The sequence below is a fragment of the Semicossyphus pulcher genome, unplaced genomic scaffold (assembly GCF_022749685.1).
Source record: "Semicossyphus pulcher isolate SPU_LCO1_2020_fin unplaced genomic scaffold, fSemPul1.0.p SCAF_25, whole genome shotgun sequence".
Taxonomy (NCBI): domain Eukaryota; kingdom Metazoa; phylum Chordata; class Actinopteri; order Labriformes; family Labridae; genus Semicossyphus; species Semicossyphus pulcher.
Genome location: NW_027211699.1, coordinates 3,788,871 through 3,814,296, shown reverse-complemented (window position 1 = coordinate 3,814,296; position 25,426 = coordinate 3,788,871). Strand labels below are relative to the sequence as shown.

The window sequence follows — 25,426 nt, the reverse complement described above, 5'->3', positions numbered from 1 at the left end:
TAATTCTGATGACTCTATATAACAGCAAACCAGACCATCAGCGACAACATTGATTATTTCTATATAATTATTCTTAATGACTGAAACTACTGGCAGGGGGGGTAGGTGTCAGACGAAGCGATTAACTGCACGCTGCGTTTGTTTACATTTTCCAGCGCAAAAACGAGTGATACATATGACTGTTAGAGAAAGCAGGATGATTTGTTGTTAAAAACCACCACTTGAGAACGTACAGGACAAAATCAGCAATGAGATAAGAGGTACGGCTTTGTCCACAGGGTACGCCAGAATCAACACAAACCAAACGTTCCTCACAGGAGCTTTAACCCTGACCACTTCCTGGACCACATCCAGCTGTTGCACAAGAGGTGCACAAATTCTCTCACTCTTAGCATGAACACAGAGGTGTTGCTGTTAGCAAGGCGGCATGACTGAGTGCACATTGTTCTTCTCCCATCCTGCGTGTGTCACGTGCTTATCATCTCTTTGATACAGAACGTAATGTAGCACACACGCACAGGAAGAGTTTTCAATCCCCTGTCCAGGCTAAACTTTACAATGAGCTCTCTTATTTACCACTAACTTACAACGTGAACAAGGTAATACAATGGTGAACACGAGATTCTTCAATAGTTAAGAATCAATTCTCAGCAAAGGCATGCTCATATTGACAAACACATGGTCATAGATGAAAAGTCATGTTGATCACAGGAATTTCCCTCACGGTGCCTTCAGGCTTGTGGAATTTTCTAGAACTGAAAATCCAGTTGTTTTTTTGTTTTAAAATTGCAAAGAGGTATTTTTGTGCTGAAATTTAACAACTTAACAAACCAAAGTGGATTTGTTCTTATTCTGGGGTTGTACCCAACCAGCCCTCAACAATGTAAAAGCACTCGTAGATATGTGCTTATAGCAAACTAAACGCTGGATAGCTGTTGCCTGGATAGGTATGAACAGGCCTAGTGTTGGGTAATGGCTTACAATGGAAAAGATAACATATGAGATAAAAAACATGGTTCAGGGTAAACAAGATGTCTTCAAAGAGGTTTTGGGACTATTTCTGGACTTTGAGCGAAACTGCCTAACGAGGGGAATTCTGGGTAATCTACTATGAGTTGTGTACATGTGCGGTGGTGGCACCAGATTACTAATTGGCTTGTGGCACTGTGTGTCATCCAAATGATGTCCCAAAATGTGTTTTATTCTCTTGGATCAGACCACTGTTGTTTTGTTTCAGATATTGTTTTTTTGTTGTTGTTTTAATTTTTCATGTTATTTAATCAAATTTATTTTTTTAATGTGGTTTTCGTGGTTTGTCTTTTTTCTGTTCTTGTAATTTCTAAAAACCAATAAACATATTGTTAAAACACAATTCTCACACAATTAAAAAACTCACATTCTGAATGGATACAAGAGAGAAACGGAAACATTAATTTATAACAATGTGCAATGTGCCTTTTTTCTTATACAGTGTCTTTTTTTCCCCTTTCTTTTCTTCTGTTCTGTTTTCCTACACATGCTCTGACTGATTAAATTATATAAACACAACAATAAAGGGGTAGGACTAGATACATTTTATTAACTTCATCCTACACCCTTTCGAACAAGGTATGATTTGCTATGTTGTTATAGAGCTGTCTTTTTAATAGTTTTTCTGCCAAAGCACATTGTATATTTTATTTATTTTGTTTTCTTTTAAGCTGTTCGAATAAAATTTTTTTTTTTTTTTTTTTAAAGTGGGTTTGTTTCTTTATCAGCGCAACAGCTGTGCTCACTCATTTACCTGTCACTAGTCCTGTATTATATTCCTTAAAGTTCCCCTTTACATTGTGTAAAACTGTCAGGTTGAATGTCGTAAAATCTGCAGAGTCATGGAACTTGAACCAACTGCCAAGTGTGAACACTAATGGCTGTCAGATGAACAGATTAACAAAGGCAAGCGCCTCAGGCCAGATACCCGCTGGCAAGAACGAAACTATGCCCGAGCAACAAATGAACTGTTTCCAAATGCTGATGACAATAACACCTACCAGACTCTGTAAGTTGACTCAATACAACCTTAAAAACTACACAGAGGTGGAACTGACGCAGAACGTGGATTTAAATGCAGAATATAAAAACGGACTATTCTCGGCTGTCTGCCTGCAGGTTCAGAAATCTGTGTCAGACATAAACACAACAAAGCCGATAAGAACGACAGACACTTTGTTTGGTTTTATCAACACTTTCATTTGAAAACCACATCGAGCACAATACAAACAATAATAAATACTAGAGCAAGAGTTCTGTCTCAACAAAAACACCTTGAACACACCTGCGCAGACACGAGGCCTCATTTACAAAACTGGATTATCATGATCATGAGATATTTTCCCAGAATAGATTCAGCCTGAGTCATACATGTGATCCAAGGGTCAAAGGTGTGATGTAATGTTGTGAGACCAATTATAGTACCCATCTCAAATTATATTAATTTCATCTGACAGGTGTGATGTTGGCAGGAGTACAATCAGTGTTTGACAAGTGACTTAGTTCCCGTAAGAAGCACAATGGTTTTCTGTGATGCTTCCTTCAACATCAACAGTGGCAGGAAGCGATTTCTGGCTGGTGTAATGTTTTCTGATGCGAGTGATCACACTCTCACAAACGTGAAAACTTCATGAAAGTTGGAGCTGCGTTGCAGATGCGTTTATCCTTCACAGCGCAGAGCTTCAAGTCCTGCATGTGGAAATAAACACAACATATTCAGCAGCACCGTATCGTGAGAGAACAGGAGGTGGATGCTGAGAGATGGTGTCGCAAAGGTTAGATCAGACTTTAAAGTCATGGAGATGGTTCAAAGTAATACTCTTGGGATTTTATTAAAGATTTTTTATTAATTAATCAGCAACTGTTTCACAGACTTATCCTATTAAGCATTTTTAATCCTAAATGCCACAAAAATAGTGGCTCCAGAATGCATGTTCTCCCCATGCATGTGTGGGCTCCCACTTTGGCTTCCTCCCACAGTCCAAAGACATGCTCGTTGGGTCCATTGGTGACTCTAAATTGAGTGTGAGTGTGAAAGTTGTCTGTCTCTATGTGTCAGTGACTGACTGGCGGTCAGTCCCGGGTGTAACCCCGCCTCTCGCCCAATGAAAGCTGGGATAGGTTCCGGCCCCCCCGTGCGACCCTTAACAGGATAAGCGGCATAAATAATGGATGGATGAAGTTAACATAGCAAAGTGAATAGCTTTGGGTTTTCCACTGTTTAACATTTGATGACATCACCTTGGAGCTGATTTATCACTGGTTTGTTGGCGCCTCAGAGGAAATACAAACTTGCACGTGTTTGACAAGTTGTAGCTTGACTCTTGCATTACATCTGACACCCTTTACTGCACAGCTGCTGAGTGTTCCCTGCACGTAAATTCTAGCCTCCACATTGTTTAAAGATAAAGAACACTATTTTATGCTTCGCACTTACAAAAGGAATCAGACTGTGACAAAACAGGAGCCATCAAACAGGTTTTTAAATCCCCGAGTTGCTGAACCTCGAAGTCAAAACAAAGACAATGTCAGTGAAAATGTCAAATGTTTTAATCATCCATCACTTTGTAAAGATGTGCTCTCCGTCAGGTACAGCAGGTAAAAGTGGAACATGATGCAGATGTGACAATAAGAGTAGAGATAGACCGATATGTTTTTTTCAGGGCCGATACCGATACCGATTATTAGTAGTCAAGGAGGCCGATAACCGATATTTGGAGCCGATATTCATTTGCAGTAAACGTGAAAATATTGGCGTCAAAATTTTGAATACAAACTCCAACACTTAACTTTGTTTAAATGCCTTTAAGCATATGTTTATTAAACAAACAAACAAAAAGCGCAGGGAGTTCCCAGGGTCAGCAGCATCTCTTATAAAGTTCACTGAAAATTTAAATAAATAAATAAATAACTTCCTGAAGTTTTATAAAGTAAATAAAACAAAAATATGCAAATAAATGATTTTCCTCTCCGCCGTGTGTGTGAGCACTCTGCATGCACAGCTTTCACTGCTGATTGGCTGTTACCCGTGCCATGGCTCTGCGTGTAACCAATCAGTGCTGTGGGTGGGACAATGCTGGAGACAGAGTAGTGACTGCAGACAGAGAGGCGCGGCTGCATCAGAGCCAAAATAACCCAGTTTTAAATTGATCTCTAATTGATCTCCGATAATCAGCCCGGCCGATAATCGGTCTAGCCCTAATCTTGATATATTTTAATGATACATTTCAGAATAATTAATCTCTGACTAACTTGAACATAAATATAAACCCAACACTTTTGTTCTTGCTGCCATTTTTCATCAGCTGAAATAGAAGTTCCAACCCTCCCTACGCACACAACGCATTGTGTTGTGTTGTTATGCAGCATCTACTAGAGAGGCCTTTTATTGTAAGCATCACCTGTGTAATAATGATGTTTAATCAGAACCTGGGTATGCCACACCTGTCAGGTACATGGAGTATATTTGCACAGGAGAGAGACCGATAAAATTTGATGAGTTGTTGTAAATGAGGCCCCACTGAGCAGAAGAAGGGAGAATAGATAGACTTGATAGTAATGAGTGACATGAACAAGAAAGAACACAAAACAGGGATAGTCACATTTTTCTACACACTGAATAAAGAAGTTGACAAAAGGTGTGAAAGTTTCAGGCTGGGCCCAGTGTGGACGACGAGGGGGGGTTTAAACACTCTGGTCTTTGTACTGAGGTGGGATACTTTGTCCTCGGAGGATGGTTTAGTATGGGCGGCCTCGACGCTCCTGTCTGTGGTCACCCCTGGAAATAACAACACACTGATTATATCATCAGTCTCCAACCAATGAGCAGCGTCTACAGGGTGAACAGGTGTGTGTGTTTGAACAGCAAGTGGTGTTACACAAATGATATGCTGATGGAGAGGACAAACAAGGGACCGTTCACAGAGGGTTTGACCGGCCTTACAGCGGTGTTCATTCAGGCTACAGTATCATCGTGGAAAAATACTCAGTTTATTTCAGATAAAATCGAGCCAGTGGAAACTCTTTTGGTCATTTGTGGAATAGAGTTCACACAGTTCATCCTTTGTCTCATATACCTGTGTACCCATGTCTCTGCTGTGGAGCAGTTTTTACCCCCACAAAGGAGGTTCAATGAAACCGGACGAGTCTGTGAAGTTCTTAAAGATGTCTCACCTCTCATCTGAAAGGCTTCCTCAGCTCTAAACTGACTGGTGGACGGAGCTAGAAATATACCGGCGGTCTTCTCTAGCCAGGATGTGAACAAGACAGCAAGGTTCACATCCTGGCAGAGAAGACTGTTGGTTTGAAAGAGGCGCAAGGAAGCCATCTATAGCCCCTTTCCCACTGGTCAAAAAACCCACTAATACTTGGCTTTTTTGCTTTGTGGGAAAGGCTACAATCGGCATTCAGACCCGGGTCAAATGACTCTGCAGTAGACCCTGGTAATTATCGCCTCAGCTCCGATCGGCATTGATGGGAACACAAAACCTGCTATGACACGCTAATCTCCGCCCTCTTTCCAGTGCTCCGTCTGTAACTTCTGCGACTCCTTGCAAGCGCTGGAACATCGTTCCAGATTTGTCAGCGCCGAGTTTGATAAACAGACTGAATGAGTAATAGATACAATAAAGACCGAACCACCGCATCATCTTCACTGTTTACTAACCCTGTTTTGGGCACGTTTGTGACGTCAGACGGTGACGGAGCAGAAAAGAGACCGAAAGGAGTATACTTCACTGGCAATGGGAAAAGAGACAATCGGCATCTATAAGCTGGTCTTCCCGGGTCTGAAAAAGCTTTGTCAACACGCTAAATTTAGGTGGGAAGGGGTATATGTTAAGCTGGAAGAACCATCCCTTAAAAGAGGTGGTGGGCTAAGGCACCACCTATCACCCACATGCAATGCAGAGTTGAATTCTCAGCAGAAATCTCAGGACTCAGGATCACGTGAGCCCAACGACCCGCCAACACCAGAGGGCGTTAACAGTGTTCTCAGTGATACTATGTGAACAGCCCAGGTCAACGACTTCCTCAGTTACACATCTATTAGCATACTAATGACCTACAGAGGCTTATAGTTCTAGCTCTGTCCACCAGTCCGTTAGAACTGAGGAAGCCTTTCAGATGTTCACTTTTAGGGAGTTGTCATGTCGTCCATCTTTTTATACAGTCTGTGGTATAAATGTGTATGTGAATGGGTGAATGGGTATAAAAGCGCTTCGAGTGGTCGCAAGGCTAGAGCACTATATAAGTACAGTCTATTTACCATTTTTGAACAGGAGGAACAATTACGAGCACCAAAAGCTGTTTGGTTCTACAAATGGTCTTATGTGGGAAACAGAGTATTATGTATGTTTAATGCAACACTTGTTTTGAACCAATTGTAGCCCAGTTTCAGAGTTAGAAGATTTGTCAATGAGTGCTGTTTGTTTGTGTGTATCTGACCTTGTGTCCATCTTCCCAGGGCCGTATCCTCCCCGGTCACCTCCTCGGCCCCCTCTGAAGCCCCCGCGGTCCCCACCTCGGTCCCCACCTCGGCCCCTGAAGCCGCCCCGATCGAATCCCCCTCGCCGCTCTCCTCCGTAACCTCCTGAAACCCGAACAAGCACTTCGGTGACAATTTGTAAACAGCTGACAGAGAGCGTCGACTTTTATTACTTTTGACCCCGGGCTGAGAATACGAACTGCTGATCTGCAGTCACCGTGGCTGTAGGGTAAACTGCTGCACAGGGCTTAGGGATGACTTGAGGTAATTAAAGCTTTCTCTATTGTATGATTACAGGTTATGAGCTGCTTTCAATGGAGGGAGTCATAATAGAGGTATGAAATGAACAAGTGTTTATTTAAAGGCTATTCTCTGTCTTTACTTTACTACTCATCCAATCATTAATAAGAGAGAAAGAGCAGCAAGCAGCTTTAATAGGGACCATTTCTCTGTGAGCTCCTGCACAGATGAATCCATTTGTACTCTTCATAATAACATTATTAATATAGACAACCAATGACAGAGCTTTTCACCACGTCAAGCGGTAAACATGAAAAGACAGTCAAACCTCTCTCCATGGGGGGCATCCCACAAGCCTCCTCAGGTTTAGGGGCTTTGCACTGGTTGCACTCATTACGCCACGAGAAGTTCAGGTTGCCACAGTTGCTGAAAAGAAACGAGCAGAAAAGAAAGAAATTAAATGAGAAACCACAAAAAAATTGTCTCGATCCAGAATCACCAAATCCTGACTCACGGGTTCGAACACTTCCAGTCTCCAGCTCTCTGCTGTCCTCCTCCTCCTCCACCTCCTCCTACTCCAACTCCTCCTCCGCCACCCCCATTGCCTCCTGGGAAACCTCCACCTCGACCCCCTCCAAATCCACCGCGGCCCATCGGCCCTGTGCAGAGCAAAGAACCAAACCAGTGTCAGCGAAACACTGTAGAATAAGTAGAAAAAGTACTGAGGAACTTTCTTTAAGTTGTTCATCATGGACCTTGTGGTGAGAAGGTTCTCAACCGCTTCTTCCGAAATCAAAAAAGGAAAAAAAGGGAGTCTGTTTTACGTGACCCAGAAGGAATTTTTATCTCAATTTGTCTCAGACAAGTTTAAAAAACAGTCGCACCTCCTCGTCCTCGACCTCCCCTCATGCCACCTCGACCTCCAAAGTCAGCTCTGCGGGTGGCAAAAGACACCTTGATGGGATTTCCATTGAAGTCTTTACCTGTTGAGGAAAGACAGCTGAGGTTATAAGAACCTGGGCAAAGCTTTAAATGGAACAAGAACAGAAGTTAACTCAATAAAACATTTGAAATACGACTGTAAAATGTTTGTAGTTCTGGTGGAGTTGAGGTAAACGTGCAGAAAAGGCCAAACTTTTTGAATCACTCATGCAGCCTAGTTCACGTCTCTGCTGTCTCTCTGTGCTCAGTATGTTCCAACTCTCATATTGTGTCTGCCTTAAAGTCATTATTTAACTGTAACCAAATCAAAAATACAAAATTGATTGATAATTATGAACAACTCACCATCAAACCAGTCAATCGCAGCCTTAGCTGAGGGGGGGTCATCGAAGGAAACTGTGGCCTCCCCCTTCAGCTTCCCGGTCTCTCTGTCTGTGTACAGGTTTATCATGGGCAGGCCCGTCTTCTTGTTGACCTAAAAAGGATGGACATACTTTTACTCATACTGTAAACACAATACACAAATGGATATAAATAACTACAATACAGGAAGTGATTGAGACCTTAATGATCCCGATCTGCTTAAAGAAGTCTGCCACTGATTCAACAGTGTAGTCGTCTCCCAGGCCTTGCACAAAGATGGTGTTATTATCAGAGTTATCCTGGTCTTGCACTGTTGGGAGATAAAAGGAAGAGATGTTTAGAAAGTGTGAGTGGCTAACAGGGAACTCGCAATGCTGACCTCACTATGCAATCCAAACTGAGCTACAAAAACTGGCCTTTGTTGGCCTATATGGCAAAGCTGTATCAACAGAAATGATATCAATCAATCCAGCTGTCCCAATCATTCTATTAAATTGTTCACTTGATGAATACAATCAAATATTAGCTCTACTTTTAGCTCTGGTTTGGTTTCCACCAACTCCCGAGGAGAATATCTGTCCCTTTAGCTCCTAGATGTTCCACTTTCTTTCCAAGCACTGTCCCTTTGGACAAGTCATGTCACCAGGAGGGGGTCAAGAAAACCTTTGTTTTTTGACAAGCTATGCTTTAATCAATGGGAGGACGTCAAGAAAACCATCCGTGGGAGAGATTTATGGCAACCCTCTAGGTTGGACACGAAGGAATGGTTAAAGAAAACCATCTCTTTTGGTGAAGCATTAGTCTTGACAATTAGTCAGACAAGAAAATCATGTAATTGTTCAAAGAAATATCTAAGTGAAGAGGTCAAAGAATCATCTCCATTGCAGCCAAGAATGTATCCATAGGAAGGGTTCTTAAAAACCATATCTATTTGACAAGTATTATTCATAAGAGTGTGTCAAGAAATCCATCTCCTTTGGAAAAGTATTATCCTTGGGTGGAGGAAAACAAAATCAACATAATCATCTTGCCTGGAAATGTATATTCATTGGAGGTGGTCAAGAATTCCAACTCGTTTGGACAGCAAATATCCATTCGAGGGTCAAAGAAAAACATTTTCTGGACAAGAGATATCCAAGGCAGCGGGTCCAGACGACCATATCTTAGCTTGACTTTATCCATAAGAGGAAGTCAAGGAAATTGACTCATTTGGAAAAGTAATCATCATGATAGGGCGGCCTAGGAGAACCATCTTGTTTGGATAAGTATAAACAATTGCATGTGGTAAAGAGAACCACATTTTGGATATCTATGAACACGACAAAACTTACTGAAGCCGGGTCCTCCATGTCCGTGTCCTGGATCTCTTGGTCCTTGAAGGGACAAAAAGACAGAAATGAGTTCTGGAAAAGAACAAATTATAAATCTTACATAACAACCCACGCAGCCATAAATGATTTCTTTTCTCTCCCTGTGACTGTACCAGTATCAAGCTCCTAGTTACTTTTTACCTGGAGATACAATCAAGGGCCTTACCATGACATCCTGTATGTTTGTCACAAACAAACCCTCGTATTACAATCCTGTCATAAACCCTTTTTTTCACCACATCCCCCATGATGACCAAACTTCACAGCACTTGTACATGGACTACTATAGGACATCCATTAGCTGATAGTATCTTGAAGTCCCATGAACAAGTGTGGGAAACGAGATTGCGCATTATATTAAGATACTGCCTTCAAGATGTGTGTGACCATCGCAGTAACCAACATACTTCTCACAGAGCATTATTTCATTGGCTCTGTTTTTTGATCCATAAAGTAAACCCAGCCATGTAAAATCCAGAGCCACACAGTTTGGGCTCTTACAAATGTTTTTTTAAACCGCTAACGAGTCAATACATTTTTGTTAATGCTTTTCTTGGCACACTATAAACCATTTCCTTTCACACAAACACCAACTCATGGGACCAAGTCCTATGTCATGCAGCACGATCCCTTTTTATAACCCTTCAAGTGGAACGGTAATCGATGTCATTTATTCCTTTGTCAACTTTAGTTTTCACACATCTGAACAAATGATTCTTGGAAGTTGTCCCAACATACATCTTGAGAATAAGAAGACCTAGTTTGTCAACCCCGAGAGTTTGACAGATTTTGATATTTAGTGCAACAGTTAAGCACACTTTACCCATTCCCACAACCAACCTCTGATGAACTCTCTGATGAAGTTTGAAAGGTCAACTGAAACACCTTCGAAGTTTTTTGTTGTGTTGAGAACTGTCACCTCGATTAACCAAAGCTTTGGCAACTGAAGTAAGAGTTCCTTCATTAAAAAGCTCTTTGCTTTGTGATCAGAAGCCAGAGCCACACTCCTGGCATCAACACAACATTTGAACCACTTAATAAAACTGTCGAAGAAGTGGCTGTAAAACCAGCCAAACCCCTTTCTCTCAGCGTCACAGAGATTCTCGAGCTGACTCTCCTTTGCTCTATAGAAAGTATAAATCTTGGCCCAACTTATGGGTTACATAACAACTTTACTACTTGACACACCTTTCCCATGACATTTCATTTGTGTGTACAGTCACAAGTGTCAAAAGTAAAACTCTAGGTATACATAGTATGACAACTTATAATTTCTTCTTTTATATAGTTTTGTTCAGTGTCAAAAGCTTGAATGGGCAGTTTTTTCAACTTTATAGATTTTCATTCTTATGGCACCTTTCCCCCGAGGTGAATAATTGGTTTAAACTGCAACAAGAATCTCTAGCCAACAATAGACTTTTATATAATTAATGTTATATAAGGAAACATTAGCAAACACAATGGTATTTGACGTAATATTAGCTTAAGTGATAAGAGTCCTTCAAAGGGTCCTTCTACTTTAGTTCAGTGTCAGGCATCCAAACAGGAAGCAGCACCAAGTGCTATGATACCTGGTCTGCTCAGAACTATACAGCCCTACAGAGACCGGTGGAGGAACACACTTAAAGTCACCATTTCTTGGACTTACACACCAGAATGTGCAAAACCAGAGTTCGTAGGATTATGAAGGATCCTCACAACCACAGTGGTAGACCATCTTCTAGACTAACCCAAATGTATCACTATCGTAAAGTCAAACACAGAGAGACTCAGAACAAGCTAATACCCTAAGATCATAAGGATGGCTGTTCCTGTAGTTTATTTATAATTGCAATTGCGCAGATTTTGCCTGTTAAAAGAGGACAGTAATCATTACACGTTTTTTTATTGTAAATTTCATAGATACTAAGTGAAAATACAAAATATGCTGCTTTTCTTATTGACAACATTGGCAGACCTGCCTTAACCACTTTAGGTGCATCATTTTGAACAGAAAAACTAAATTAACTTAATACAGACTTACACTTTATTACCACCTGGTCTATTTCTCCTACCGGTCTCTCACATTGTTGAGAAACAACAACCTTTCCTTCCAGTAACAGTACAATGCAAGTTGCATGTTATCAAGTCAGTACTCAATAACATTCCACAGGTATGCAATCAGACCAGTTTTTACCTTTTTAACTGTCATGTCCGGAAATCACCACCAAAGTTTCCCATTCCACAACCTTTGGTACACAAATGTTACGTAATCCCTTCATGTGAGGCGCACATCCTGCATCATGTTTGCAGAACCTGAATCCTGAACCTGTCAATTCTCTCATAACTCTTTTTTTTGGTTTGTTTTATTTTGACACAGTACCATACAGTATGAACAATGCAGATTTTAGAACTCACGGACGACTGGACAAAGCCTCTGAACCACCATCAAATTCAAACACCTTCAGATTCCAATGCCAAAGATGCAGGTAGAGTAGCAAAAGAACTACATAAATCCATTCTGTACGATTTAACTCCCTCTGCTGGATATTTCCAATCACAGAGTAAGGTACCACTTGTTAAAACTGAGACGGTCATCCATTCAGATAACGTCTAAACACACTAAAGAGTGTTCTTACCTGAAAAGGCTGTGCTATTGAACATATTATGGATCACACTCTATCTTGTGTAGCATAGAACAAAGAAATATAACTCTTAAAAAACAATTGTAAATTCATGTTTTTCCGACAGTTGGAAACATGATTATGCTACACATTATCATCTTTTTTGTTTACACTCCTCTGTTGTAGTCAGGGAAATCAGTGTAGTTGTGTAAACAAAATGTCCCTTTTCCTAGTACCTAAGTCACTTCAAAAACCACACACTTACATTACCATACATTTTACCAGCCTCATGCTGTACTTATCTCCCCTCCTTTTAGCTTAGACTCTTCAAACACAAACCTTGTTGCTAAAGAGTTTGTCTTGTCACTTACCACCAAACTTATTGAATCCTCCACGATCGCCCATTCTGATGAGGAGGAAGAGAGAAACGACACGCATTGAAGGCTGGTGCTGACATCGATTTCTCTCAAGGGGTTGTGGGTAACCTTCACTCTCACAGGTTTTCAATTAAAACCCACCCCTCTTCATTTGGCACTTGTCCTGCTGAGCCCATACTTATTCTTGTTCAGAGTCTCTTGAACACACCTCGAGGACAAGAGGCCAGTTTAAAGACCTTGTCATAGTAGCCAGGCAGGCAAAATTTTGCCATTTTTACCCTTAAGTTATATTAAGTCTTTGAGTGACTTGTATGTACCCATTGTATTTCATTAACCAACCCAAGAATGAACAACTTTGATCCCTGGATGGATTTTGGGTATTTTTTAGGTCAGACAACCTTGACTATTTACACAAATTGCAGTGTTTATGAGGCTTTTCTCCTGCGGTCCCAAATTATTAGTATTTTTCAGTCAGTCATTCTTCTCTAGCTACAAAAAGATTATTAAACGTCTGTAGACTTTCCCCATTTTGCAATTTCCAAAGTGATGGCCTAAGAGTAGAAAGCCAGCCTGGAGAGAAGGTAAAAGCCTAGGAGAAGATTCAAAGGTTGATTAAAGCAGAGTATGACACAGTGATCCTGCAAGGGCTGGTTGGGAAGGGGGTGGTGACAGGTGAGAAGGGCAGGAGATGGTAATGTATTTTGGTGTCTTAAGATGTGTTCAAACCAAAAGCAAAGCCAATTTGTTGAGAGGCGCAATTTCATTTAGAGGTCAAAGCAATGATAAGAATCTGCGTCATTCAGGCGAGTTACTTGAACAAGAAATGTGTTTGACCCTGTGTCCCTAAAGCCCACCAGGGTTAAGGTTTCCTGACATCCTGAAGTTGCATCATTCCATCTCCATTGAGGTCTTGTCTTGCACACAGACCTGACGCAGCATGACTTCAGACTTTACAAATTCGCATCATGATTTAGTTATTTCATCATGCTCTTAACCCAGAACTGAAGGCTTCTTCAGTTCTGCTGAGGAAGCCTTCAGTTCTTCGAACGAGAGGCGAAACATCTTCAAGAACTTCAACCAAGTCAAGAAGCCTTTTGGATTAAACTTTTGAATTACCATGACCTGGATGACTGAGAACCTTCACAGCCACAGAAAGGTATAGTTTTAGTGTAAAACTGCAAGACACCAGAGAAAGACATACTGGCACTCCACAGCTGAAATGAAATGCCAGTAGTTGGTGTCTATCTGAGAAATCCTGGCACTGATGCTTGATAACAGGCCATCAAACTGGGCACTGGTCAACCTCAAATTGCTGGAGGAGGCAGTGGAGCATAACATTAGTTATCTCGTTACAGTGGCACCTTTCAGTGGGTGGGATATTATAGAAAGCACGTGAACATCTTGTCCTCGAAGTTGATGTGTTTCAAGCAGAAAAAACGGGCAAGCGTGAGGATTTGAGACACTTTGACAAGGGCCAAATTATGATGGCTGGACAACTTGGTCAAAGCGTCCCCATAACTGCAGTTCTTGTAGGGTGGTCCCGGTCTGTAGCGGTCAGCACCTACCAAAAGTGGTCCAAGGAAGGAAAACTGATGAACCGGCAACAGAGTCATGGGTGGCTAAGTCCCACTCACGTGGTAGTGTGGTCCGATCCAACAACAGAACTACTGTAACTCAAATTGCTGAAAAAGTTAATGCTGGTTCTGATAGAAAGTTGTCAGAACATTCAGTGCATCGCAATTTTTTGCCTATGGGGCTGCGTGGTCGCAGACCGGTCAGGGTGCCCATGCTGACTCCTGTCAACTCTTGAAAGCGCCTACAATGGGCACGTGAGCAACAGAAATGGACCACGAAGCAATGGAAGAAGGTGTCCTGATGAATCGCGTTTTCTTTAATATCATGCGGACGGCCGTGTGTGTACCCGGGGAACTTCTTACCTGGGGATGACATGGCACCAGGATGCACCATGGGATGAAGGCAAGCCGGTGGAGGCGGTGTGACGTTTTGGGCAATATTCCCCTGGAAAACCTTGGTTCCTGCCATTCATGTGGATGTTACTTTGACACGTACCACCTACCTAAGCATTGTTGGTGACCAAGTACACCCCTTTATGGAGACAGTATTCCCTAATGGCAGAGGCCTCTTTCAGCAGGATAATGCACCCTGCCACACTGCGAAAATGCTTCAGGAATGGTTTGAGGAACATGACCACCAGGTGTTACCTCCCCTAAAAAATTTCCCAGATCTCAATCCAATCGAGCATCCGTGGGATGGGATGGACAAAAATGTCTGGGCGCCGGTGTAGCTCAGCGCTTAAAACTGGAGGCCATTTACAGAGCCTATAGTCCTCAGTGCGGCGACCCCGGGTTCAACTCCCGCCCTCAGCCCTTTGCCGCGTGACATCCCCACTCTCTCTTCCTCCATTTCCGCCACTATCCACTGTCCTCTCTCCTTCAATAAAGGCATAAAAAGCAAAAAAATTATATTTAAAAAACTCCCAACTTATAGTACTTAAAGGATCTGCTACCAACTTTTTGGTGCCAGATAACACAGCATACCTGCAGAGGTCTAGTGGAGTCAATCTTGACAAGTCAGGGCTGTTTTGGTGGCAAAAGGGGGACGTACAGGCAGGTGGTCATAATGTTTGGTGTAGTTCCTGGAGAAGGCAGTTAAAATTACCAAGCTGTTTGCACTTCTGGATGATGATATGAACCAAGACACGATCAGAATTCCGTGGGTTTTGTTTAATCAACACAAAGAATCACAAATTATCATGTGAACAAAGTCACGCAAGTCTCATAAAGTGAGAATTTGCTTTGCTTTTTGTCTGAACAAAAGTATGTGGACAGAGTCAAGTTGCCATTTTGACAAAAGACACCATTTGGACTTATTAGTGTGGATAGGTTTACTGGCCAAGCGAGCCGACTGTTTACACATCTTTGAATGATCAAGGTCAAAACCTAATTAGTTTTGATGTTATGTATGTTGTGTTTGGCGCAAATCTGACTCTCTTATAGTTAAACCTGTTTATACTTTTTACAAACAGTAGAGACGTTTTCTTATACAAAGCCATCAGATCTTGAATGAAGTCGCACAAGTCGCTTTTTATACCAACACTGAACAGTTCCTACATTTTCATGTCTTAAAACAAGATCAAACCATTTTTTAATTCCTAAATATATTAAGATAAAATCTAAATCTAAAGTCTAGATATTTCAGTTGAGGGGAGGAGATTTACATATAGTTAATGATGTATGTGAGAGCACTGAATGAAATGACACACTAATCCATCTATGAGTTTATCACTAACATTATGAGGCTACAAGGAAGTAGATGAAAGATAATGTAACCTCTGGGTAAACAAAGAGCACCAACTTACCATACCAGTTTCTGCTGCATAGCTTTACCCATACGGTGATGATGTTCTTGTTGTAAAGTCTTTTCCCGTAATTTGTCTCTTATTTATTTTATACAACTGTATATTCTATTTATTAATTTGGCCATTTGCATCTTTCTTTTCTGAATTTGAAAAGAAATACAGTTTGAAGAACAGTCTGTTTAGATATACTGTATAAAAGATTTAATTTTGGACAACTGACTTGTGTCTGAACTTGTGTTGTGTTGCCGTATACAGTCAAACCACAATGAAACACCACCAACATGTGGTAACATGTTGCATTACAGTTTAAATATTGTTTGTTTCCTTTTTTTTCTCCTTTTAGAATAAGGCACTGATTAGGTAGCAAAGATGTCTGTATAAGCTTTGTACCTTACTTAAATGTAAATAACAGGCACACATGTAATAAACCTGTTTGAATAATTTTTAGTTTCTCCCTCATGCCTTCCAATGTTTTTCACTTTCTGTTCCACCTTAAAATCTGAGTCCTTACCTGAACCGAGTGACTGCTGGACCCAACAGGTTTATCCTGGTTCAAGTTGTAGCACAATCATTGAAGGATGCATTTTCAATGCGTCATAAGGTATTCTTTGCATCTTTACACGTGTACGAATTTGCTTTCAGTGTTTGTTTTATCATAATGCAGACTTTGATGATGTGGTTTCTGACCAGCATTCAGCCAAAGGGACCTTTACGAAATGAGCCAAACATAAAAGACTCCAAACCGCCACATGTTTTGTTGTTCAACTTGCCATGTGAAATGCTAACTTAGTTTTGTTTGGCAACCACTCTCTGAACATTTAGTTCCCTTTGTACGCTTTGGGCATTTTATGATTTCTTCTCGGAGAGACAAAGACTTCAAGGTGTTATGGTTTAATGTTTTGCATTCAGCAGGTGGCGTAATAAACTCCAATTTCATGTGATGTATATACTGTGTTATTGGTTTTCAAAATTCAGTGGTTTGTCAATTGTAAACTCTTATTAAATTACTTACTGAAGGTTTTTTTTTCATGAGGATATGCAACAATCTTAACAAAGGACATTCACTAAATAAAGGGTTCCTATTATTGGATTTTTGCCAACCAAAACGCTGATATTTTCTCACTCATTTTAGCAGATGGTGAAACCGATATATGCACATATTTTTCCACCTAAATGCAGAGACCATCAAGTCTGTACTGTAGTGGAATTATCACGCCTATGATTGTGATAACCCAATATTATTGTGCATCCCTACACCACATCGTAACATTGTATAGTATCATAGTGGAAAATATTCCATTTATATCGTCTTTTTGGTTTCTACAATATCTCGAGGTACAGCATCCAGGGACTGTTTGCCTCAGCACGAAAGGTGGGCTGACTAGCAATCTTACCTAAACTATGTCCTGTTTTGAGATTTGATTGATTTGATTTGAGAATATTCCTTTTGATTGGAGAATATTCCTCATTAGACACTTTATTACGGGTATGTTCTTAAATGCATGTAAAGTGATGTGAAATTATAACAAAAAGCAGACTTAAAAGTTTGCTTTTCTCTCGTGCCTTCGAGTGTGAGTTTGATTTTGTGTGTGTGTGTGTGTGTGTGTGTGTGTGTGTGTGTGTGTGTGTGTGTGTGTGTGTGTGGACTTGTGGGTTTCCTTGTGTGTTCCTGGTGTAAACCTGTGCTCTAATAGGGACAGGTCAGGGAGCATAAGACCTGGGGCCGGTTTCACGAAGTTGACTCTGGCTTAGATATAACAAATACTCAGACTTCAGATCGACTCTAAATTCATCCGTTTCACAAAGCAGTTTAGTTCTTGACAATTTTAAGCAGGACTATGGTGCATTGAATTCTGGGTAAATTAACACTTTTTAAGACAAGACAAAAAAATGGACCGCATCTAACCGCTCAAGTCCGTTTACCCCAGCAGAAAATGTTTGCCTACTGGAGGAATACAACAGTTTTAAGGGCATTTCACTTGGAAGATTCAGCCAAGAGTGTAACAAAAACAACAACAACAACAACAACAAAACCTGACATGGAAAAAAATTGTTCAAAATTTGATGCTACTGGTCAGCAGGTGTCACTGATTGTTACCATGGTAACATGAGTCTTGGAGCAGAGTTGGCCTGGGGGTCTTTATTTTTGCGAAACGGTCTAATTTGCGTTAGACTAATCTATGAGCAAAATTAAGACTGTAGACCAGTCTAAGACATCTCTGTGAAACCGGCCCCTGTACTTTGAGTACGTGTGTGTTGTATGGATTAGTGCAAGGTCATTTTCTTAAAGTTTTTGGAATTTTATATTTGTGTTTCCGTATTCATTGTTTATTTATTTATTTATTCTTTGTGTGTGTGTGTTTGTTTTTATCTTCTGTAAAGCACATTGAGTTAACATTTGTATGAGCTATACAAATAAAATTGAACTGAATTGAACAGACTAAAAAATAAATATCTTGTGTGGCACGCTCAGTGGTAGTAAAAATGTATTGACAGGTGTTGACAGGTATTTTCAAATATTTGATCAGAATCAGTTTTATGTTATTGCCCATCCCTAATGGACAAATACCCAGAGTTGCAGCACCAAACTTACACTTCATCTGTCCTCTGTTTAATTCAAAAAGGTGCTCTGAAACACTTGCCTTCTTATGTATTTATGTGTTCACCTAAGATAAGTACTCGTATGGCGGCTCTGAAAACAAGCCAAGGTTTGTGCAGTGTTCACTGCAGGCAGAAAATGTTTCAGTTGCTTTGTGACAGAATTCTTGGGGTTAAATTTCCTCAAAGGAAAGTGTTGACACTTATAACACACCTCTCAATTGCTTTAGAATGCAACAATAACTGTGGAACAGTACTCTCCTCTTTCATTTTCATTTGTACAGTTCAACAGGTATCCAAATGTGAGGCAAGTTAAAATGCATCATTGTGTTCAGATTCGGCGCACTTTCATAAGTCAGGGAGATGTACTCATACTAGCACTTACCCCATGCCTCCTCGACCTCTTGGTCCACCTCGGCCCCCTCGGTCAAAACCGCGATCATATCCTCCAGCACCGCGACCTCCAAATCCACCCCCACGGCCTCTGCCACCACGACCATCCTGCCCTCCGTAACCTCCATCAGGACTATCGTATCCTCCACCACCTCCTCCACTCAACGGTGGGCTTTCGTCACCATACCCTGAGAGACAGTTGAGGGAATCACAACCAAACTGTGAATGCCACACTGCATACAACTTACACCAGGGGTGTCAAACGTACGGCCCGCGGACCGGATCAGGCCCGCGAACAGGTTTAATCCGGCCCGCGAGATGATTTTGCAAAGTATAAAAATGAGCTGCAATTTTTCAATGAAAGAAACTGTTGTTCTAAATGTGTCCACTGGATGTCGCAATAGCAATGCTGCGAAGCAAGCAAACTGTTTATACCGGGGCTGAGCAAGTAGGCCAAGCAAATACAGCTAGTCCAGAGCTACCTTGACGTTCTGCCTGCCCTATTACGTCTTCTACTTTGAACATCACGTGCTTTGGCACCCTCATTTCCCCAAAATGTCTCTGTCAAAAAAGAGAAAAGTGGACGCAGAGTGCCGAGTGTTCCAAGAAAAATGGATATCCTCCTATTTATTCACGGAAGTGAATGGGAAAGCTGTGTGTTTGGTTTGTTCACAGTGTGTTTCAGTGCTGAAAGAATATAACCTTCGTCGCCACTATGAGACTCTTCATGCCGACAAATACAACAACCTTCAAGGACAACAGAGAAGAGAGAAGGTGAATGAATTGTTGGCGGGTCTGAAGAAACAGCTGTCTGTGTTTACTCATAGCCGAGAAATCAGTGACGCTGCAGTGAAAGCTAGCTACCTTATTGCTAATGAAATTGCAGTGGCTTCAAAACCATTTAGTGAGGGTGAATTTGTGAAAACATGCATGCTGACGGCTGCGGAGATTGTGTGCCCTGAAAAGCGCCAGGCTTTTGCAAATATCCGCCTGACAAGAAACACAGTTGCAGACAGGATTTCTGATCTTTCGGCGGATTTGGACAGCCAATTGAAGCGCAAAGTAAAGTCATTTATTGCGTTTTCAGTTGCAATTGATGAAAGCACGGACATTACAGATGTTGCGCAACTGGCCATATTCATCCGCGGAGTTAATGACACTTTGACCATCACAGAGGAGTTCGTGGAGTTGGTGCCAATGACGGATACCACAACAGCAGTTGATATTTTCACCGCACTCGACGGCGCGCTGGACAGGGTCGGAGTGGACTGGTCCCGCGCTGTCAGCCTGGCTACAGATGGTGCGCCCTCAATGATCGGGAAAAAAGCAGGTGTTGTGACAATGTTCAGAAAGAAAGTGCAGACTGCAAATGGAGGGCGTGATTTTTGGACTTTTCACTGTATTTTGCATCAGGAGGCTTTGTGTTGCAAGTCATTAAAGATGGATAACGTCATGAGGGTGGTCTTCCAAACTGTTAATTTCATCCGATCCAAAGGCCTGAATCACCGTCAGTTTGACAGCCTTCTCAGAGAGAAAGACCTCAACTATGGCCTGCCGTACCACACCGAGGTAAGATGGTTAAGCCGAGGTGCTGTGCTGAGGCGTTTCTTTGATTTACGAGAGGAAATTGAGCAGTTCATGGAAAAAAAGGGCAAACCAGTGTTAGAATTTCAGTCCACAGTATGGATGCAGAACCTTGAATTTATGGTGGATGTTACAGAGCACTTGAATAACTTGAACAAAATGCTGCAAGGGTGCAACAAAGTTGTCACGCAGTATTACGACAGCATATGTGCGTTCAAGTTGAAGCTGTCATTGTGGGAGACGCAACTCGCAGGTGGTGATGCAGCTCACTTTCCTTGTCTGAAAGATGTGTGAGTGACCCAACATGCCGTAGACATGAAGCGGTTCAAAGATAAAATAACGGGACTATTGCGGGAGTTTGAGCAACGCTTTCATATTTTTGGTGAACTGGAGAAAGACTTCAAAGTCTTTTGCTCGCCATTCACCGTGAATGCCTCTGATCTGCCCGTCAACATCCAACTTGAAATAATAGACTTGCAGTGTGACTCAGATTTGAAGGGCAAATTTGCTGCAGCTGGCTTGGACACATTTTATCAGTATCTATTGCCAGGTTACCCCAACTTGACAGCCCTTGCTGCAAAAGTGTTGTGTATGTTTGGAACCACATATCTTTGTGAGCAAGTTTTCTCTGTAATGAGCATCAACAAAACAAAGCTGCACTCAAGGCTCACGCACAAGCACTTGAATAACATCCTGAAATTGGCTGCCACTCAGGATGTGACGCCTGATATTGATGCACTTGTGAAAGCTAAAAGATGCCAGGTCTCAGGTGTAAAATAAACAATGGGTAACCCCACTTAAAATGCTGCATGAGACACTGCACCCTGATATAGTTCTGTGAAAATGAATGTCTTCTGTGGTAATTTAAAGAAAGTGAACAGTGTGTGATTTACTGTAATAATGTCAGTCACTTCAGTTCATAAGTTTGGTTTGTTGAAATTGTTCATGCATTGCACAGCTTCTATTTTTCTATCAATAAATAGTGTAGCCTACAAGGCAGGGAGTAACTCAACCCTCTTGAATAGTTTCTACCTCAGTTTGTATGGTTTGTTGAGTTAGCACAGGATTAATATGTGGAAATGACAAATGAGGTATTTGATATCTAGAATAGTGGTTTAATTTATTTATTTATTTTGTATTTTGTTCAATCCCAGATAGGCTGTGACTTAAAGTTTAATGGCTTTGTACATACACTGAGACGAAGTCTAAGTTCCAATCACTGAGGCATTGTGAATGTGAAATTGCACCAATTTTTTCCTCAGAATTTTCAACTAACTTGAAGTGTTTTGTCAAGAGGATTATTTGTGATGTGTACATTTTCAGAATGTGCTTGTACTATTTTGGACCAGAGTAAAACAAAGAAAACAATCTGAAGTTATTTTTAAGTTATTATGCCATGATTTTACCGGTCCGGCCCACTTGGGAATAGATTTTCCTCCATGTGGCCCCTGAGCTCAAATGAGTTTGACACCCCTGACTTACACATACCGATTCAATAGAAACCCATCCCTTACCTCCACCTTGACCATACTGGCTCTGCTGACTGTAGCTCTGTGAAGGGGGAGTGTTGTAGCCCTGAGGCTGGTTGTAGTGTCCTCCTCCATGTTGGGGGGGTTGTTGGTGGCTCCCGCCGCCCCCATAGCCGCCAGTCTGACCTCCACTGCTGCCGTAACCACCTCCACTCTGTCCACCGCTTGGAGGCTGGTTATAAGATGAGGCCTGCGAGCCACCTTCATAGCTGTTGAAGGTGAAGAAGACGTATTATCTTTATTAATAAATCAGCCTTTTATTCAGTTTGGTATGCATGCAGTTAATCGTATTTCATCACATACAATCTCTACTGCTGCCCAAATGGGGTTTAAGGCTGTAAATTAACGATGACTTGAAGCAGAAGGTTATGTTGTCTTACCCTGGAGAGGATGAAGGAGGGGGCTGCTGCTGGCTGTACCCAGAGAAGGATGACTGCTGGTTGTAGCTCATGTTGGAGGGCTGGTTGCTGTTATAGCCTCCAGAGCTATAGGACTGAGCCGAATGATTATAACCACCGCCACCACCACCACCACCCTGATTAGAGGACGGAGAACCATATCCTGCTTGGAGAACAGAGGAGACAAAACATGGAGTTGAAGTTAACACACCACCACCATGCGTGACAAGAAATGTGTGGTTTTGGACAATAACTCGTCCTCTACCTGACTGGGGTTGACCATAGCTTCCATATCCTCCCTGGCTGTAGGAGCCAGGGCTGCTGTCAGAGCTCTGGTTGTAGCCTCCATAGCCCTGCGGGCTGTAACTCTGGCCAGAGGAGGACTGACCATAGCCCTGGTTACCTCCACCACCACCACCTCCGCTGCCACCTCCACCATATGACCCATAGCTGCAAGAAGTTGAAAGAAGACAAACTATGAACACAGCACTAAAAAATTTTTTTGCATTGGCTTAATCAAATTAAGGTCTCTTGTCCTTGAATTGAGAGAGATCTCATTTGAATTTGTCAATGATTTACTTTCTATTCTAGGAGTCTGTATGAAAAACAATGTATTATTAAGACAGTATGACATAACTAAAAACGAAATAAACATAAACAAGTAAGTAAGGTTTGGGTATCGTTGGGATTTTAACAATTCTGATTCCGATTCTGCTTATCGATTCCAGTTTTTAACGATTCTTGATGCAGGGTCAAAACAGGTCACATGCTTATCCTATTTAGTCAATTTTAACAACTGACTTCAGTTTATGGAACTTGTAAATGCATTTCATACAGTGTCATTTGGTTGCTTTTGTATGATATGATTCAATAATAATCCTTTTTCACAGAAACAGTCTCAAAAACATTTCATTTACAGTTTAGGGAGCTGCAGCCTCATGTCCTCATAAGCTACCCAGACTCATTCCCACAAATCACAAACAATCGTTTTGCGCAGCCGCATCGTCCAACCAGGCGCAGCCGTGTAGACAGACAGCCAGGTCCTGAAACTAGCCTGAAATTTGAAATTTGTTTAGGAATCGATAAGCAGTATCGAAATTAAAATTTCTTTATGATTCCTTCAGAATCAGAATTTAGGAACTGGTTCTATTTTAGAACCGGTTCTCGATGCCCAATCCTACAAGAAAGTTATCCAATCTGCAAACCCAGTGACCCCATGTAGAGTCACAACACCAAGGCTGAGAAACTGTAGTATTAAATCACTTACCCCTGGGGCGATGTTTGGGAATAATCTATGAAAAACAAAGAGTTGACATTAATGGAAAAGTTTAGATTTTCAAATGTATATATCTGATAGTGCTGAACAAAATGCTACAAAAGACACTTATTTAGGGTTAACTAACATCTAACAGACATCATGGTATTTCCACCCTCAGTGTGGGTGATGAGGGGCGGGGCCGCCTTCAGAAACTGGGTCAGTAGCACAGAGGCGAACTAGCTAGCTAATGTCACGGAACCCGTTAAGCTTTTACTAGCAAGTTAACTGATTCTACCAGTTAGCAGCTGTATGCTAACAGTAAACATGTCAGTGTTAGCTTGACATGAGGTCCTTCTGTATTGTAACGGAGTCATTTAAAACGAAAAAACATAACCCGTTTAAGCAGTGACAGAATTTAAACCGACATTTAAGTCGCTCGTTAATAAATGACACTCGTCAACCTTAACGTTAACTACAAGCTAACTAGCCTCTTATCACTAGCTAGTAACCGGTAACGGTATTTCCTAATATTTGCTAACTAGTGTGTTGTCGTTCACTGACATACATCTTAACCGTATTCAAGCACTGAACATTAGTTCATTTTCCTTACCATTAGATGCCATTCCAACGACCGAGAGAGCCGTTAAACGTTACACAGAACCGGTGTGTTGTTAACGGACGGACTGAACCGAGGAGGAAGCTGAAGATGAATGAAGGAGCACCGGTGTCTCTTTAACGGTGCTCTACTGCAGTTCCTCCTGTGACCAAAGGGCGGCGGTCCGCAACCTGTGTCTCCTTATTAACCCTGTAGGACCCTGTATGAATTATCTTTATCGAGCCCTCTGATAACACATAAATAATAATTAAATAACGCATTGCATTTATGGGTTTTGTTTTGTATCATATTTGAAACATCAGGCGTTTTTGTTTTGCAATTTACTTTACGTTTTTTTTACCCCTTACATAGAGCTAATAATAACCATCCACAAAAATGTGTTTGTTTTATATTATACAACAATGTATTTTTTGTGAAAATCAATTTGCAAATGCAAATTATAAGCAGGAGAGACAATAACTCAGCCTTTATTGTGATAAATCAGGTTGCGTATGTATAATGAATACTGATACATTTACAGATGCATTATACGTATTTGATAGACACATGTTCAACATGAATTTACTATAAAATAAGTTAAAATATATTTGGTCATTATTTGTTTCTTTTATCCAGTAAACATTCCTCTTGAAGTATCAGTTACAATTTCAATGCTTTTCCTGCCTTAACTTTTTCAAAATTGGCAAAAATATCTGAGAAAAACCACGTGTAGGTCACACACAGATGACCTCCATTTTTGTAGAGATGTAGAGGTCTCAGAAACTTGTGTATCAGATACGACACACTTGATGATTTTTCTTTGGAAAGTGTGTTTGCTTTGGAAAGTAGGTTTGCCGAGCTGAAACATGCGTACAATACAGAGCTTGACAAACTGTTTTGTTACTCAAGTTACTGTACTTAAAAGAGAACACAGAGTTTTCCACTACTTTAATATTTCTATTTTATGCTGCTATTAAGATATATTGCTCTACTACATATCAAAGGAAACTATGGCAACTAAATTGGAACTTTTACACGAAGGCTAATAATGTTTATGTTTGAAATTGCATTGTTCTTGTTTTCTTGTGAACAGTCTTCACACAGGCATCCTGAGTTGACAGAGGTGAGGAAAATCGTAACTGCATTTGTTAAAGTGGGTTTAATTTGACCTTTAAACTATCTAAACTAACAAATGTTTTCAACTGATCTGGTTTAACTTTTATGGAGCAGAAAAAAAAACAGCAATCGGATGTACAGTGACCAGAGGTGTGCCCACAGCACGG

At 41.2% G+C, this 25,426-nt stretch overlaps 1 protein-coding gene across 1 annotated transcript; it reads right to left on the bottom strand.

The window, feature by feature from the left end:
- Positions 1 to 2,225: 2,225 nt before the first annotated feature.
- On the bottom strand, positions 2,226 to 24,171 carry fus (FUS RNA binding protein). Its single transcript, XM_069675732.1, has 15 exons — positions 24,159 to 24,171; positions 23,558 to 23,582; positions 22,556 to 22,740; positions 22,273 to 22,453; positions 21,878 to 22,101; positions 18,772 to 18,967; positions 12,404 to 12,438; positions 9,391 to 9,432; positions 8,260 to 8,369; positions 8,042 to 8,171; positions 7,639 to 7,737; positions 7,269 to 7,413; positions 7,083 to 7,180; positions 6,475 to 6,619; positions 2,226 to 4,807 (listed from the first exon to the last, which is right to left on the bottom strand). The coding sequence occupies exons 1-15, from the start codon at positions 24,169 to 24,171 to the stop codon at positions 4,768 to 4,770; spliced, it is 1,668 nt and encodes a 555-aa protein (XP_069531833.1). The 3' UTR covers positions 2,226 to 4,767.
- Between the last annotated feature and the right edge of the window lie 1,255 nt (positions 24,172 to 25,426).